The sequence below is a fragment of the Chiloscyllium punctatum genome, chromosome 1, assembly GCF_047496795.1.
Source record: "Chiloscyllium punctatum isolate Juve2018m chromosome 1, sChiPun1.3, whole genome shotgun sequence".
Taxonomy (NCBI): domain Eukaryota; kingdom Metazoa; phylum Chordata; class Chondrichthyes; order Orectolobiformes; family Hemiscylliidae; genus Chiloscyllium; species Chiloscyllium punctatum.
In genome coordinates this window covers 114,907,165-114,923,824 of record NC_092739.1, presented here as the reverse complement: position 1 = coordinate 114,923,824, position 16,660 = coordinate 114,907,165, and the positions used below count along the sequence as shown (strand labels likewise).

At 39.1% G+C, this 16,660-nt stretch overlaps 1 protein-coding gene across 4 annotated transcripts in view; it reads left to right on the top strand.

The window, feature by feature from the left end:
• The window catches only part of ubap1 (ubiquitin associated protein 1), a 75,092-nt gene that overhangs the window by 38,938 nt on the left and 19,494 nt on the right, over nt 1–16,660 (top strand). For all 4 annotated transcript variants that reach the window (XM_072572737.1, XM_072572729.1, XM_072572756.1 and 1 more), the window contains one exon: nt 11,201–12,133. In XM_072572737.1, coding sequence (XP_072428838.1) covers nt 11,201–12,133 — 933 coding nt within the window. The remainder of the gene's footprint in view (nt 1–11,200; nt 12,134–16,660) is intronic.

Sequence of the window (16,660 nt, the reverse complement as noted above, 5' to 3'; positions counted from 1 at the left end):
AATTAGAAGCTTTGGAGGTAAAAGGCACTCCATGAAGCATCCTACTTAATGTTTATCCCAAAACCTTCATAACTGTTGTAATAAATACATGTGATTTCCTTCCTTTATTAATTCCTAATGCATTCTCACTCTTTGAATACACAGACATTTTAAGTGGAGCTTTACCAGAGTAGTTCAGAATAATGAAGGGTTTTGAACCATATGGAAGTATCTTTCAAAAGGGAAATAGTTATATATTTGAAAATGCAAACAAATTGAAGGGGAAATAGGGCAGTGTGACTAATAAAGTAACTTTCTAAAAAAAAAATCAGTCTTAGTGTTATTGATCTTAAAAGGAAGTCTGCATTATATAGTTCCTTTCATAACCACCAAATATTTCATACATTCTATATTGCTAATGAGCAGCTAATAGTGACTGCTTTAGTGTTGAAACCAATATTCAAATTTGCACAACACATATCCCCACAATAATATGACAATAACTAGGTAATTTTGTTTTTGGCACAAATGGAGGGAAAATTGATTTATTCTTTCATGGGACATAAATATTGTTGGCTGGTCAGCATTTATTGCACACCTTTGGTTGTCCTTGAGAAAGTGGTGGTGAGCTGCTGCCTTGAACTGCTGCAGTCCATATTATCTAAGACAGCAGAGATAATTTCCTAAAGATGCCTTGAAAAATTTTTAGGGTTTTTATGTCTACTTGGGAGAGGAGATGGGGCCTATGTTTAACATCTAATCTGCAAACAGCCAACCCTGATGGTGTGACATTTGCCGAGTACAGCACTGGTGAATGTCAGCTAGATATCTGTTTCTGTTGAACCTATTTCTGACACAGAGGTGAAAGTGTATTCTGAAAATAATTCAATTTAACTGCAGTATTTGTGGGCTAGCAGCATTGTGCTACAACAATATAGGTGAGGTAAAGCCTATAGAATCTAATGCGGTAAATAAAAATAATCAGAACAGGCCCTTCAGCCCACCAAGACTGCACAGAAAGATGTCTATATAAACTAAAAACCTTTTGCCTCTACATGATCCATATCCCTCTAATCCTTGCCTTTTCATTTATCTGTCAAGATGCCTCTTAAAAAGTTGCTATTGTATCTACTTCCTCTGACAGCACATTCCAGGCATTTGTCAACACCTGTGTAAAAGATTTGGAGATGGCGATGTTGGACTGGGGTGTACAAAGTTAAAAATCACACAACACCAGGTTATAGTCCTTTAATTGGAAGCACACTAGCTTTTGGAGCGTCGCTCCTTCATCTATCACCTGGTGTTGTGTGATTTTTAACGGTGTAAAAGAACTTGCCTTTCACATGTCGTTTACCCCCATTGACTGTAAAGCTATGACCCCAGCAACTGATATTTCTACCCTGGGACAAAAGACTCCAATCTATTCTATCCATGCCTGTCATAATTTTGTAAACTTCTATCAGGTCGCCTCTCACCTTCAATGATCATGTGAAAACAAGCCAAGTTTATCCAATCTCTCCTCTTGGCTAACACCTTTGAAAACCAGGCAACATCCTAGTAAACCTTTTCTGTACCCTGTCCAAAGCCTTCTCAGCCTTTTGGTAGTCTGGTGACCAGAACTGTATAAATGTGGCCTAATTAAAGTTGAATACAATTACAAATACCTTTCCAGTTTTTATACTTGGTGCCCCAACCGATGAAAGCAAACATGCCATGTGCTGCCTTGACCACCATACGTGCTTGTGTTACCACTTTCAGGCAAACTGTGGCCATTTATGCTGAGATCCCTCTGTATGTTGATGAAACGAAGGGTTCTGCTATTTACTGTGTACTTCCCTCCTGCAATTGACCTTCCAAAATTCATCACATTTGTCCAATTAAACTCCATGTGCTATTTCTCTGCCCACGTGTGTCCAGACTATCTATATCCTGCTGTATATTTTCACAATCTATCTTATTATCCGCTGTTCTCCCAATCTTTGTGCCATCTGCAATCTTACTAATCAGGCCACCTACCTTCTCCTCCAAATCACTTATACATGTACATTGTAAACCTCACGGATCTACGCATTGATACCTGCAGAACACTACTGGTCACAGGTCTCCAATCATAAAAGCACCCGTCCATCACTACACTCTGTCTTCTATGACGAAGCCAGTTCTGTATCTATTTTACAAGATCACTGCAGATCCCAGGTGATTTCACCTTTCGTATCAGCCTGTCATGAAGGACCTTGTCAAAGTCTTTTCTAAGGTTCATATAGACAACGTTTACTGTCCTGCCTCATCAGTCATCTTCGTCACTTCCTCAAAAACTCAAATCAGGTTTGTGAGAGACAACTTTCCCCATACAAAGCCTCAATGCCTGTTGTTGATAAGCCCACATGTTCCAAACATGAGTAAATCCTATCCCTAAGAGTCTTCTCCAATAATTTCCCTATCACTGACACAAAACTCACTGGCCTGTAATTTCCCAGAGTATCCCTGTTGACCTTATTAAACAAAGGACCAACATTGGCTATTCTCCACTCCTCTGGGACCCCTCCTGAGAATAAATAGAATACCAATATTTTTTACATGGCTGCAGCAGTTTCCTCACCTGTCTCCCTCAGCATTCTGGGATAGATTCCATCAGGTCTTGGGGACTTGTCAACATCCAAAACAATCACCTTTTTTTATACTGAAATGCCCTAGAATATCAATATACTCCTCCTGAGACTTGCCATTAACTGTGTCCTCCTTCTCTGTAAATACCGATGCAAAGTATTCATTAAGGAGTTCACCCACTTCTCCGGCTCCATATATAAATTTTGTCCTTGACTGGACCTACCCTTTCCCTAGCTACCCTCTTGCTCCTTATAGATGTATAAAACACCTTGGGATTTTCCTTAATCCTGGTTGCCAAAGACATTTAATGGCCCATTTTTGCTGTCCTAATTCTTTGTTTGAGTTTTTTGTAAGGTTTGTTTGAGTTCTTTCCTGCTTTATATTCTTCAAGGACTCTGACTTCAATTTCCTACATCTAATATTTGCCTGCTTTTTCTTTTTGAATAAGTTCACAATTTCTCTTGTCATCCAATGCCCAGAATCTTGCTATCCTTATCTTGCATTTTTTCAGGAATATGCTGGTCCTGAACTTTCATCAATAGGCCTTTAAAGGATTCCCACATACTAGCTGTGGAATTATCTTCAAACAGCTGCCCCAGTCTACATTTCCCAGTTCCCGTCTCAAATTCTGGTAGTTTACCTTCCCCCAGGGGTTAGTTTTAGTACTTTCACCCAGGGGTTAGTTTTACATTTTTTTTTGGTTCACTCACAGCATGTGGGCATCTGGCTAAGCCAGCATTTATTGCCCATCCCTAATTGCCCGGGGGCGGGGGGGAAATTAAGAGTCAATCACATTACTGTGGGCCGGACCAGATTAGGATGACGGATTTCCATCCTGCTTTTCAACTTCCTAACTAACTCCCTTGCAGGTCCTCATCTCTCTTTCTATCTATTTTGTTAACACCAATTTGGACCACAATCTCTGGCTGCCACCCCTCCCCTCCAGAATATCCTTTGCCAGCTCAGAGACATTCTTGACCTTGACACCAGAGAGGCAACACACCATCTCAGAGTACTTGCTTGTGACCACAAGAAGTGCCTATCAGTGCCCCTGACTATCCAGTCCCCAGCACTATTGCTCGCCTTTACTTCAACCCTCTTTGTTGTATGATAGTGCCAGGCATAGTGCAACTGATCTGGCTGCTGCTGCCTTCCCTGAGAAGCTGTCTCCCCCAACAGTATATCTGTTTGAGAGGGAAGTGGCCACAGAGAAATCCTGCACTGCCTGCCACACTTAATCACTTTCCTGGTGGTCACTCAACACTTCTGACTGTGTAGCCCTTACAGGTGCTGTAACCAGCTCACTAAACATGCTATCCATGAAAATCTAAGCCTCATGGATGCTCCATTATGACTCCATCAGCAATTCCAGGTGCTCCTTGCGGTAAATTAAGACCTGTAGCTGCATACACTTGCTGCGTATTTGGTCACCATGGAGAGTGGAAGTGTCCATAAATTCTCACATATTGCAATAAGAGCATTCCACGGGGCTGGATTCTCCTGCCATTTTGAACCTTATTAACTAAATCAAACTTATCGACTACAGACCATATCCAGGAACTGATTAAACAACCGTACCCACTTGGTGTCCTGTTCATGTTTTGAAGACTTGCAACACTGGTTTTTCAGCCAAGTCTGCAGCCCTTGTCCCTGTGCACTTTTTCATCTAGATACTATCTTTTGGCAACGTAATTTGAAGATATCAGGTCAGGTCAGGTGCAATGTACATGGTGACAGTACTCTGTTCACTTAGTCATACAGCATGGCCCAACTTGTCCATGTTAACCAAGTTTCCGAAACTTAACTCGTCCCATATTTCTCTGAAGCTTTCCTATCCATATACACGTCCAAATGTCTTTTAAATGTTGTATTTGTACCATTTTCTGTGGCAGCTTATTTCAAATGTGTGCCACCCTTTGTGAAAAAAAAATTGCCCCTCAGGTTCATTTTAAATCTCTCCCTTCTCACCTTAAACCTATGCTGTCTAATTTTGGATTCCCCTACCCTGGGGGATAGACCTTGGCTATTCACCTTATCTATGCCCCTCATGATTTGAAAATCTCTATAAGGGGTCATCCCTCAAGCCTCCAGCACTCTAGGGGAAAAAGTAGTCTCCGCCTATAACTCAAACCTTCCAGTCTCAGTAACACCCTTGTAAATCATTTTTGGATCCTTTTCAGTTTAATAACATCCTTCCTATAGCAGGGCAACCAGAATTGTACGCAGTACTCTGACTGTGGCTTTACCAATTTCTTGTACAGCCCTAACATCATGTCCCAATTCCTGTGCTTAATGTACTAACCAATGGAAGCAAGCGTGCCAAATGCCGCCTTCATCACCCTATTTACCTGTGACGCTACTTTCAAAGAATTATGTATCTGCACCCCTGGATCTCTCTGTTTGATAACAGTCCCCAGAGTCCTCCCATTAACTTGTGCAAATTCTGTCCTGGTTTGTCTTAACAAAATGTAACACCTCACATTTATCTAAATTAAACTCCTTTTGCTGTTCCTCAGCCCACTGACCGAGTTGATCAAGATCCCGCTGTATGCTGAGATAACATTCTTCACTGTCTGCAATATCATCAATTTTGGTATCATCCATAAATTTCCAAACCATACCTTATTATAAATGACAAACAGCAATGAACTCAGCACTGATCCTTGTGGTATATACTGATCACAGTTTGAACAACAACCTCTACCACCACCCTCTGTGTCCTACTATCAAGCCAATTTTGATTTCACTTGGCTAGCTTTCCCTGAATCCTATGTGATCTAACCTTACTAACTAGTCTACCGTGCGGAACCTTGTCATAGGCCTTGCTAAAGTAAAATGTCTACTGCTCTGCCTTAAGCTACCTTCTTGGTCAGCTCTTCAAAAAACTCAATCAGATTTGTGAGTCAAGCTGACTATCCCTAATCAGTCCTTGCTTTTCCACACCACCACCTATGGCCCTTCTGATGCTGTTGGGTTGTTGGAGTGTTTATGCCTTCGTCAAAGTGTGGTACTGAAAAAGCACAGCCCGTCAGGCAGCATCCAAGGAGCAGAAGAGTCGACATTTCGAAACTAAACTTTTTGACTCTGATCTCCATCATCTGCAGTCCTCACTTTCTCCTCATTGTTTATGCCTCATCCAGTCTGATGTACCACAATTTCCATCAGGAGACATTGCAAAGTCTCCACCACAAACTATATCCTCACCAGTTAATACTGCTTCATGGTTCAAGTTTACCAATGATTTACAATATTGATATCATATTATATCCTGAGACATGCTTCTGATTCATTATCCTATCTATCAAATTAGACCACAGACTTCCACTTCTGTAAAGTAACCTTGCTCTGTCCACTATCAACAGCACCTTACAACACTCATTCTCTACTACACTGAAGGACAGGGGCAGCACAGAGGACCATTATCATCTGCAACTTGATGGAGGGAGGATATTTTCCCTGGGTGGGGAGTCTCCTTGGATGCTGCCTGAACTGCTGTGCTCTTCCAGCACCACTAATCCAGAATCTGGTTTCCAGCATCTGCAGTCATTGTTTTTACCCAGTCTCGAACTAGGGTACAGTCTTAGGATATAGGGTAAATCATTTAGGACTGAGATGAGGAAACTTTTTCTCAAAGATTGGCGAAACATAGAAATGTTGAAAATAAGTGCAGGAGTAGGCCATTCAGTGCTTCGAGCCTGCAGCACCTTTTAATATGGCTGATCATGCGACCTCAATACTCCCATTCCCACTTTCTCTCCATACCCCTTGATTCCTTGAGCCACAAGGGCCATGACTACCTCCCCCTCGAATATTCTATTGAACCAGCCCTAACACCTTCCTGTGGAAGAGAATGCCAGAGGTTCACAACTCTGAGTGATGAAATTCTTCCTCCTCTCAGTCCCGAATGGTTTACCCCTTATTCTGGACTGTGACTCCCAGTTCTGGAATTCTCCAATATTGGGAACATTTTTCTCTCATTGAGTATGTTCAGTCCCATCAGGATTTTATGTTTCAATGAGATCCCCCCTCATTCTTCTAAATTCCAGCGAGTACAAGACCAGTTGATAGCTTTCCTCATATGTCACTCCTGCCGTCCCGGGAATCAGTCTTTGCTGGATTCCCTCAATAGCAAGAATGTTTTTTCTCAAATTAGGAAACTAAAAGTGCACACAATACTCAAGATGTGGCCTCACCATGGCCCTGAATATCTGCACCAAGACATCCTTACACGAATGCTCAAATTCTCTTGCTATGAAGCCATTAGCTTTCCTCACTACCTGCATGCCACCCTTCAGCGACTGATCCACTATGACACCCAGGTTTCGTCGCACCTCAGCTTTTCCTAAACTAGTACCATTCAGATAATAATCCTGTTTTTGTGATTGAAGTGGGTAACCTCACATTTATTGAATCTGTGGAACTGTAGAATCATAGAATCCCTACAGTGTGGAAAGAGGCCATTTGGTCCATCAAGTCTCTACCGAACCTCCGAAGAGCATCCTACCCTATCCCTGTAACCCTGCATGGCTAACCTGCACATCTTTGATTGTGGGTGGGAACCAGAGTACCCGGTGGAAACTCACGCAGACATGGTGAGAACATGCACACTCGACACAGTCACCTAAGACTGGAATCAAATCCAGGTCTCTGGCGCTGTCAAGCAGCAGTACTAACCACAGGCCATTGTACTGCTTTTGTGTACCATAGCTGTGGAGACCAAAGTGACTGAATATAATCAAGAAAGAGGTGGATGACTTGTTAGATTTTAAAGGCATCAACAGGTATAGAGAGAAAGCGGGAATATAGCGTTGAAATAGAAAATCAGCAATGATGATATTGACAGGCGGAGCAGGTTCAAAGCCTGCACCTAGTTTATGTTTCTAACTTACCTTCCAAGCCATATTCCATTCTGACTTGAAGTGAAACTCTATTACTTCCTTACCTATCACCAGATCAAAATCCTGGAATTTCCTTCCTAATAACACTGAGTGCATCTGCACTGCAGAAGTTCAAGCATTTAACTGGCCACCAACTTCTTCACGGTAATTAGAGATTCAGTTTAGAGAAGGTGGTGATGCAATGATAATGTCATCGGGCTAATAACTCAATCCCACATGAATGCTGTGGAGATTGAAGACCAATTTCCATCATGTGGTTGGTGGAATTTAAACTGATAAAATCTAGAAATAAAAACTAGTTGAGTAATAGTGACCATGAAATGATTGCTGACTCTTGTAGAATCCTACTTCATTGTCTAATGTCCTTTATGGAAGGAAATCTGCTGTCATTATCCAGTTTGGCCTACGTGCGATTTTTTTACTGTCCTGTGAAATGTCTGAAAAAGTTACTCAGTTGTATCAAACCACTGTGAAGTCGAAAAGAAGTTAAACCCATTTCCTAAAACAATCCTTGAGACACCAATGCCACAGGGATTAGTTGTTCAAGAAGGTAGTTTACCATCACCTTAAGGGCAATTAGTAATCGGTAATGCATATTGGCTGAGCCAGCTACACCCACTTACTGTGAATAAATGAATAAAATGTGCTTAAACTGATATGTGGCATGAAAATCCAGCACTGAATAACTACTGGACCAACATATTTGAACAGGAGTTTCAACACCACATCTGTCACGACCTTTAAGATTAAGTTAATAGTTTGGATAAATTATAGAGTAAGCAGCTTAAAAGATGAATACTCTAAGAATTGATCCTATTTTAAACAAAATACGTGAAAATAGCTTAAAGATGTAATAAAGTTATTTTGTTTAAGAAGATGGATTCAACTGTTTAAAACTCAGAAAAGTAGTCAAGTAGCTATGAATACCTTGCAGCTATTTTAATTTAATGAAACATTTCAAAAGCTTCCATAATATTTTCCAGGTATACTTCCCACTCCATTCATCAAAACCCATTTTATTATCTAATTTTTCATGTATTAACATACATTCCTTTATCCTGTATAAAGTAATTTGTACTACTTTTAGGTTGAATTTATACAATTTATTTTCTTGTTTAATTCACTGCCAAGACATGTCTACCTTGAAGAAGTTCTGTTTTTTTTTCCAATTATTGAATTTCCGTTTGTCTCCTCTTCATTTCCTGTCTCCCTACTTATGTTTCATCAAGTACTACCAAAACTCACTATCACATCTAAATCTCTGTTTTGAACATCTGTCTCCTGATCTGACTTATTTTGCTTGGATCAAACTTACATTCCATCTTTCGTATTTCAAATCCAACCTTGATTACAGGTTATCTCTTCAAACATGTGTCATTGTCATCATGTGAACACCGTTGAACTCTCCCTTGGTAGCACTAATTCACTTTATTTCAAAGTTGCTCTGGTCCACTTCTGCGTTTCATTTTTGCCATTTCCACCACATTAACAAAAGTCTTTTTTCTACTTTCCAGATTTCAAGATGTTAAAGCTCTGAGGAACAGAGGGATGTGGGTTTCTTGGTGCATTAAAAACAAAAAGTTAATATGCAGATTCAGCAATTAATTAGAAAGGCAATCTAATTTTATTATATATTGTAATGAAATATACAAGTAGAAGATATTTAACTACAGTTTTGCAAGGCATTGATGAGGATATATCAACTGTAGTGTTATAGCTTTGGTTTCATTATTTAAGAAATGACATTAGAAACAGTTTAGAGAAGTTTCAGTCTACTGATTCCTGGAATGAGGAAGTTACCTTTATAAGGGAAGGTGGAATAGGTTGGTTCTATATTCTTTGGAGGTAGAAGAATGAAAGGGGATCTTAATAAAACTGATACAATTCTGAGGAGAATTGAAAGGATTGATGTTGAGAGGATGTTTCCCTTGAGTCTAAACTTAGGGAGCACAACCTAAAAAAAATCGATTTCCTGGGTACACACCACAGTTTTTGTTCCGATGATCATTTATATTACCTTCTTTCCTGTAGTTTAATTATTGTATTAGTCCTATTTCCTGCTCATATCCTGAAATGCAAACTTTTGATTAACCTTGCTTCTAATTTCCACACTTCCCAACTTTCATGCGGGTGCATCTTCAGTTCTGACTTTCCCTTCCTTAATGTCCTTATCTCCATTTCAGAGAAAAGCTATTGATCAATATCCACTATATTTCCACATGAAGTAAAATAGGAAGAAGCTATGTTTCTAACTTTAAGTCATAGCTGATGATGACACTTACTACATCACTGTAAAAGATATTACGTAATGAACGGTAAACACAGGATACTAGTTTGAATGAAAATGTGAAAAGGCAAGTATGGTATTGCATCTCCTGTACTGGAAGGTGTCATGGGCAAGAGAGTGATTATTGGGAGTAATTGAGAAATGAACAGTGAGGGGAGAATGTATTTGATGGTGGTGTCACAGTGGAGGGGTTTAAAAATTATCTGTTGAATACGGAAACAAATGAATTGGAAAAGAAGACCAGGGGATTTCTGGATGGGTGGGAAAGAAGTGAGTTCGAAAGTGCAAGAAATGCAATAATATGGTAGATGTTCCTGTGAACCATGGAAAGGAGTCCTCATTTGAGGAAAATAATCAACACTTTCTGAAAGAAAGCATGAAACCAAAATTTAAATGAATTTGAACTGATTTCCTTTGTCTTAATTTTTAAAATTTCTTCAGGTATTTGATCCCTGCACTGACACTTGAGGTCATTGTCTATTCCACAAACAAGCTATCCACTAGAACGTGTACAAAACTAGTGTGGATCACTTGCATCCTTTTGACATTTTATTTCTTCCAATTCTGGCTTAGTTTTTGTTGGGAAATGCTTCCACTTTGCTCTGGTTGGTAAGTATCTGTGTTGGCCTGAACACATCAAGTGGGATCTCATGAATATAAGCCATGTCCTTCTTTTATTTCATACTGCTGTACTTTATATATAACAAAGACACTTGACAGAAACTGTTCTTAAACTTGCTATCTGCTCTCCACTCCTGACAATGTGAAACTATCATTACATGCATTTGTTTATTGCACCTGAATTTCTGATTTGACGTGTTGACCAAGTTGGGCTGCAAATGTGGACACATCGTAACAACTGCTCAACCACCTTATAAAATGTTGAAATATGACTTCAGTTTTAATTCAGAAAGCTACTTAATCATTGTGTATGAAGGAACATAGGCATCTCTGTCAGACACACAATGGGTTATGTAGCTTGAGGGGCTCTACTCTGCATCGAGCATGGGGCAAGGAAAGGAGAAGGCATCCAAGACCGTCCACAGCCAATGACAGTATTTAACTTGTGCTGTTGGTGTCATTCTGCAAACACTCTATAACCATCGAAGCGAGTATAATTATTAAATGAGTAGTCTGAGCACCACATTCTCCAATGGCATTTTAAATAAGTGAAATTCCATTTATCTTGAAAATTAAAATAGCAAAAAAAGAGGGTTTGTGTTAGCAGATTTCTGAAGACTGCTAATTTATTGAAAATAACCTTATTGCTCTTTTGTATTTCACAATAGTTCGCTTATTTTTCCGAAAAAATTATTTTATTAAGTGTTTGAAATTTTCTCAGCTAGTTTAATGAAAAGTGTGTTGGTTGTGTTTCTTTCAAACTACTCTTTAGTTATGATTATAAAATGTGATATTTCTTTTCTTTTAGTATGATTTCTCTTTCGAGAAGAGGACCATAAAATGGGCTGAAGAAGTAAAACAAATTAAAGCTGCACAAGAGGCAGCTTGTTTAACAAGGGAAGTTTCTTCAGTGACTGTTGAATCTGATGCACTCAGTGAGAGAAAAAGTGGAATCCAGTACAATGATGGACCACATTCTTCAGCATTTCCACTCACGATTAACCCTATACTTGCCAGTCTAAGGCACAACAATATTCTAACCCCAATGCCAGCGAATAGTAAAACTGTAACACAAAAAGACCCAAGTCCTCCTTATACAACTAAATTCAATCTTGCAGACTTTGAAAGTGAAGAGGATCCTTTTGATAAACTGGAGTTGAAAACACTAAATGATAAGGAGGAACTCAAAAACATTCTTGAAGTTCAGGCAAGTTCACGACGAGTGATTATTTCACAATTGGACAATGACTTGGATGTGCACGTTGTGGGATCCACAGATGCATCACCAAGCTCAGAAGTGCAGGCCTCAACTGAGGAGGCTACCTCAGACTTCAAATCTCTTCACAAGCCAAATGGCCTCATAGATTTGCCACAGTTGGAGAACTGTGAAAAAGTGCCCTTCTCTGCCAAAGTATCTCTCCCATCTCCTTCAACTGTCAGCAATATCAAATCTCTGTCCTTTCCTAAACTCGACTCTGATGAAAGTGAGCAGAAGACTGCTAAGCTCACAGGTACTTTCCACAGCACAAGCCTACCTAATGGCACTTTGTTTAGTTCAATAAAGAACAATGAGCAGTACAAAGCTAGTGGTTTGAATGGGCATAACCTCCCTGTTATGCCCCTATGTTCTTCAAGTTTTGAACTTGGGATTGATAGTACTACAGCAGCGTTGTTGTCTTCCACATCAGATGTTTCATTTACTGCTGGAATCAAAAATTCATCTCAAACTGAAGCAAAACTGGTAAGATGGTGTTTTAAAATTAATTGCTAAGAAGTTGGTTGTAAATTCTCCAAACTTAATTCTTATGTTTGTTCAAGAATGTAAAAATTTATGGGTAAATATTTTATTGTATATTATCACATAGGCCAAATAGATTAACAATTATTACAATGTAATTTAACTTGACTTAATCAGTTCTTTACCACAGCATTGCTTGTCAGCAGAAGGTAGCTTTCCTGCACTCAGTCGAAACTTCTAGTGCATTACACTAGAAAGTTAGAATCAGTGACCATAAAGTGAATGTTTGTCCTACTGCCTTCTTCTAATATATCCTACTATACAACTCCATATGAACCTACTTGTGTGCATGTACGTTTGGCTCCTCAGATAAAAACAAAGAACTGCAGATGCTGGTGTCCTGAAACAAAAACGGCAAGTGCTGGAGAAACTGAGCACATCTGGCAGCATTTCTAAATAATTCCCGAATTTCTTTTACTCATTTTTACTACTAAAATAAGGGTTTAACCAAAATTAAAAATAAGCTTCATAGCCATTATATTTCAGTTAAATTTACCTTGGAATTTGATCAATGTTTTCATTATACTTTTAAAAATTCAGCCTTTAACAAACTTATATTTGGAGATTTTTTTCAGAGTTTTGATGCCAAGAATTGAACTTGGATTATACATTCTGATCATTTGTGTCATAGCTGATATCCTAAAATGTATACATATCATTTTCAGAGCCAAACTCAGTTATTCTGTTTTCAAAATCATTTAATGAAAAACTAGATGAAACATTTAAAAAACTTTGAGGTAAAATAAATTTTTTTTAAGAGGGGTGCAGTTGAGAGAGAGGATGAGACAAAATTGATACTGTTTTGATTGTGCACACCTCTTTTGTATTCTACAAGTCCCAGAGAAAGGTTGAAAGAGAGAAAAAAATGTTTTTCTCCAGGTAATGTTGCTTTGAAAATAATGCCAGTTAAATTTTAAAACCAGCTAATTGTCTCAACTGTTTTATTGGCATTGGCTTAGATCTGTGTGACAGAAATTCTAATTTCTATGAGCTATGGTAGGAATAGAGTGAGAGAAAGGCAGAAAGATAATTTCTTCATTCAAGTTGAATATGAACATGAACAGAGCTTATTTGAGGTAAGTATGAAAGGAGAAAAGGAAGGAAACCGTTTGAATTGGGAGTGGTTATAGCAACCTTGGCAGGGACTCTCTTGCCTTCAACACTCTCTTTGCTTGTCTTACTTTCATTTATTAACATAATATCAAGCTATACATAGTCGATCCTGATGTTTCGTAGTTGTTTGGTTTCTTGCATTTAAGCGTTTTATTATTTTGTGAAAGCTCTAGAAACCAAAATTATTAGAACATTTGTAATTTATCAACTCAGACCACACTGTAATAATTTGCACAATTCGAAAATATGGAACAAACACATTTCTAGGAGTCATATCCTAGGATATAATAAAAACAATTGCATTGAGAAACATTGTTTGATATTTGAATTTTGAGTTTTCATCCATGCATAATATTTATCCTGGAGTTTTAGTATGTAATCATTATTGTTCCAGAGTTATTAGGGAAAGCGTGTTAGCTGAAATAATATATTTTAAATAGCAGACAGTTTTGCCAAAAATGGGAAAAGATTGTCCTATCTTGCTTTTCATCTGTAAAGCACAAACAAGCATATGATTATCCAGATTAGAATATTTTTAAATGGTTAGATAATACGTCAGAATAATGAACAATATTTGTTTTCTTGGGATATCGCTGATAAGTGAACGGTCTGGATCAGTATGCATGGACTTGTGTGAAATATCCTATGTAATGTAAATCAAACAATTAATGTATTTAGTGACAGACTTGTGTGCTTCCTCATTTGCTTTGGTACTATGTACAGTTGGAATAAAAAGGTTTGCTTTGTTAATCTGTAAAAGGGTATTCGTTTAACCTTGCTTTACTTATTTGCCAAGCCATTATTGATGGTTGAAACAAGTAGTTTTGATGCAAGATCTACATTTATTGACTGACAAAGTTTCAAAATTTTTACTTCTACTTTTACATTCATTGCCTCATATTTTCTGGTATAAACTCAGATTCAGTTGATCACAAAATGAACTTCCAACAAAATCTGCATTGTAAGTAAAGTACCTTGGTTTCTATTCTCACTTCATCTTTTTGCTAATTCCCCACTGTCATATGAAGGGTCCCATGGAATGTCCTAATGTAAAGTGACTTCTATGTAAGTAAACCAAATTACAAAATGAACAAAGGTCTTGGGTGGTATGTTTATTCTGCTGAATAAATGCCATATCACAAGTTTTTTTTTGTAAATTTGGGAATTGATAAAACTAGTTAGCAAGTAACTGAAAGATTTTGCATATATTGATGACGGAAATTCTCCTCCTAGTAGTGCAGTTGCAGTTGAACGGTTGACATTAAAATAATTGTTGATAAAACTGCATATCAAACTGCATGTAAAACAAACATTTATATATGCTTAGGAAATCAAATGGTATGTTAATAGATAACAAGGAAAAGAAGACACTGATAGTTTTAAAGGCACATAACAATAGCTATATTGTAGGATAGGGATCAAATCAGGAGATAAAGAGGGCGTGTACATTAATTATAGGTAATTTAAAGTCATTTTTAGAGATACCCATGAGTATGAATTGATAGAGTGCATTTTGTACATTTTCCAGGAACAATAGGTTGTGGATTCAATCAGGAATCAGACTATCTTTAGAGCTGATAATGTGCAATGAGGTTTGGTAAATGTTCACAGATTGAAAGATCCCCTAGAAAATAATGATAGAATTTAGCAGACAGGATAAGAGGGAGAAACATGGGGCAGAAATAATTATGCTAAAATTACTAACAGTAATTACAAAGAAATGAGGGCAAAGCTACATGCATGGACTGAGAAAGGAATTTAACAGTGAAGATGGTTCATGAACAGCAGAATATATTTAAGAAAATAGTTCCTGGTTCATGATAAACACATATCTCAGTGAGATTCTAGGAAAGTGATAAATCAATAGTGGTTAACGAGGCAAGTTAAGGATAATAGCAAACTTAGAAAAAAAAGTGGTATAACAGAATTGGAATTATTTTTTTAAAAAACCAACAAAAAGATAACTAAAAGAAAAAGAGGGAGGAAATAAACTCCTAGGGTAAACTTGCAAGTCATATCATATTTAAAGAAGGACTGTAATTTAAAGACCATAATTTCCCCTCCCACGTGGTTGAAGATGCCCTCCAACGCATCTCATCCACGTCTCACACCTCCGTCCTCAGAACTCCTCTCCACCAACCCCCCCTAGTCCTCACCTTCCATCCCACCAACCTCTGCATAAACCACATCATCCGCCGACATTTCCACCACCTACAAACGGACCCCACCAGTGGATATATTTCCCTCTCCACCCCTATCCACTTCCTGCAAAGACCGTTCCCTCCGCAACTACCTGGTCAGGTTCACGCCCTCTAACAAGCCACCCTCCCTCTTGGCATCTTCCCCCGCCACCGGAGGAATTGCAAAACTCTCGCTCACACCTCTCCCCTCACTTCCATCCAAGGCTCCAAAGGAGCCTTCCATATCCATCAAAGTTTCACCTGCACTTCCACAAATGTCATTTATTGTATCCGTTGCTCCCGATGGGGGTATCCTTTACATTGGGCAGACTGGACGCCTTCTCACAGAGTACTTTAGGGAACATCTCGATGACACCCACACCAACCAACCCCACCGCCCAGTGGCCGAACATTCCAACTCCCCCTCTGCCAAGACATGCAGATCCTGGGCTTCCTCCACTGCCTCTCACTCACATCCAACACCTGGAGAAAGAAGCCTCATCTTCTGCCTTAGAACCCTTCAACCCCAGGGCATCAATATGGACTTCGCCAGTTTCCTCATTTCCCCTCCCCCCACCTTACCCCAGTTCCAAACTTTCAGGTCAGCACCATCCTCATGTCCTGTCCCACCTGTCAATCTTCCTTCCCACCTATCCACTCCACCCTTTGCTCCAACCTATTACCCTTACCCATTCCTCCATCCACCTATTGCACTCCCAGCTACCTTCTCCCCAGTCCCACCCCCTCCCATTTACCTCTCCACCCCCGAGGCTTCCAGCCTCATTCCTGATGAAGGGCTCCTGCCCAAAATGTCAATTTTCCTATTCCTGTGATGCTGCTTGACCTGCTGTGCATTTCCAGCACCACTAATCTTTGATCAAACCAACCTGGAGCATTGGGCTATAATATTTTGAGGTGGCATTGGACCAAACGAAAGGCCAGAAAGCCAGGAGTATTGATGGACCAGGGGAGTCCCAAATGGTTTTTAGTTCCATAATGCAGCTCATGAAGTGACATTGTGGATCCCCTGTTTGTCAGGGGATCACCACAGAAGAAAGGCAACAGCCACTTCTCACACTGCTGATTAGAATTGGGTTTTATTGTCACATGTACTCAAGTACAGGGATACATGAATACAGTGAAAAGTGTACAAAGTCGCCATATCTGGTACCATCTT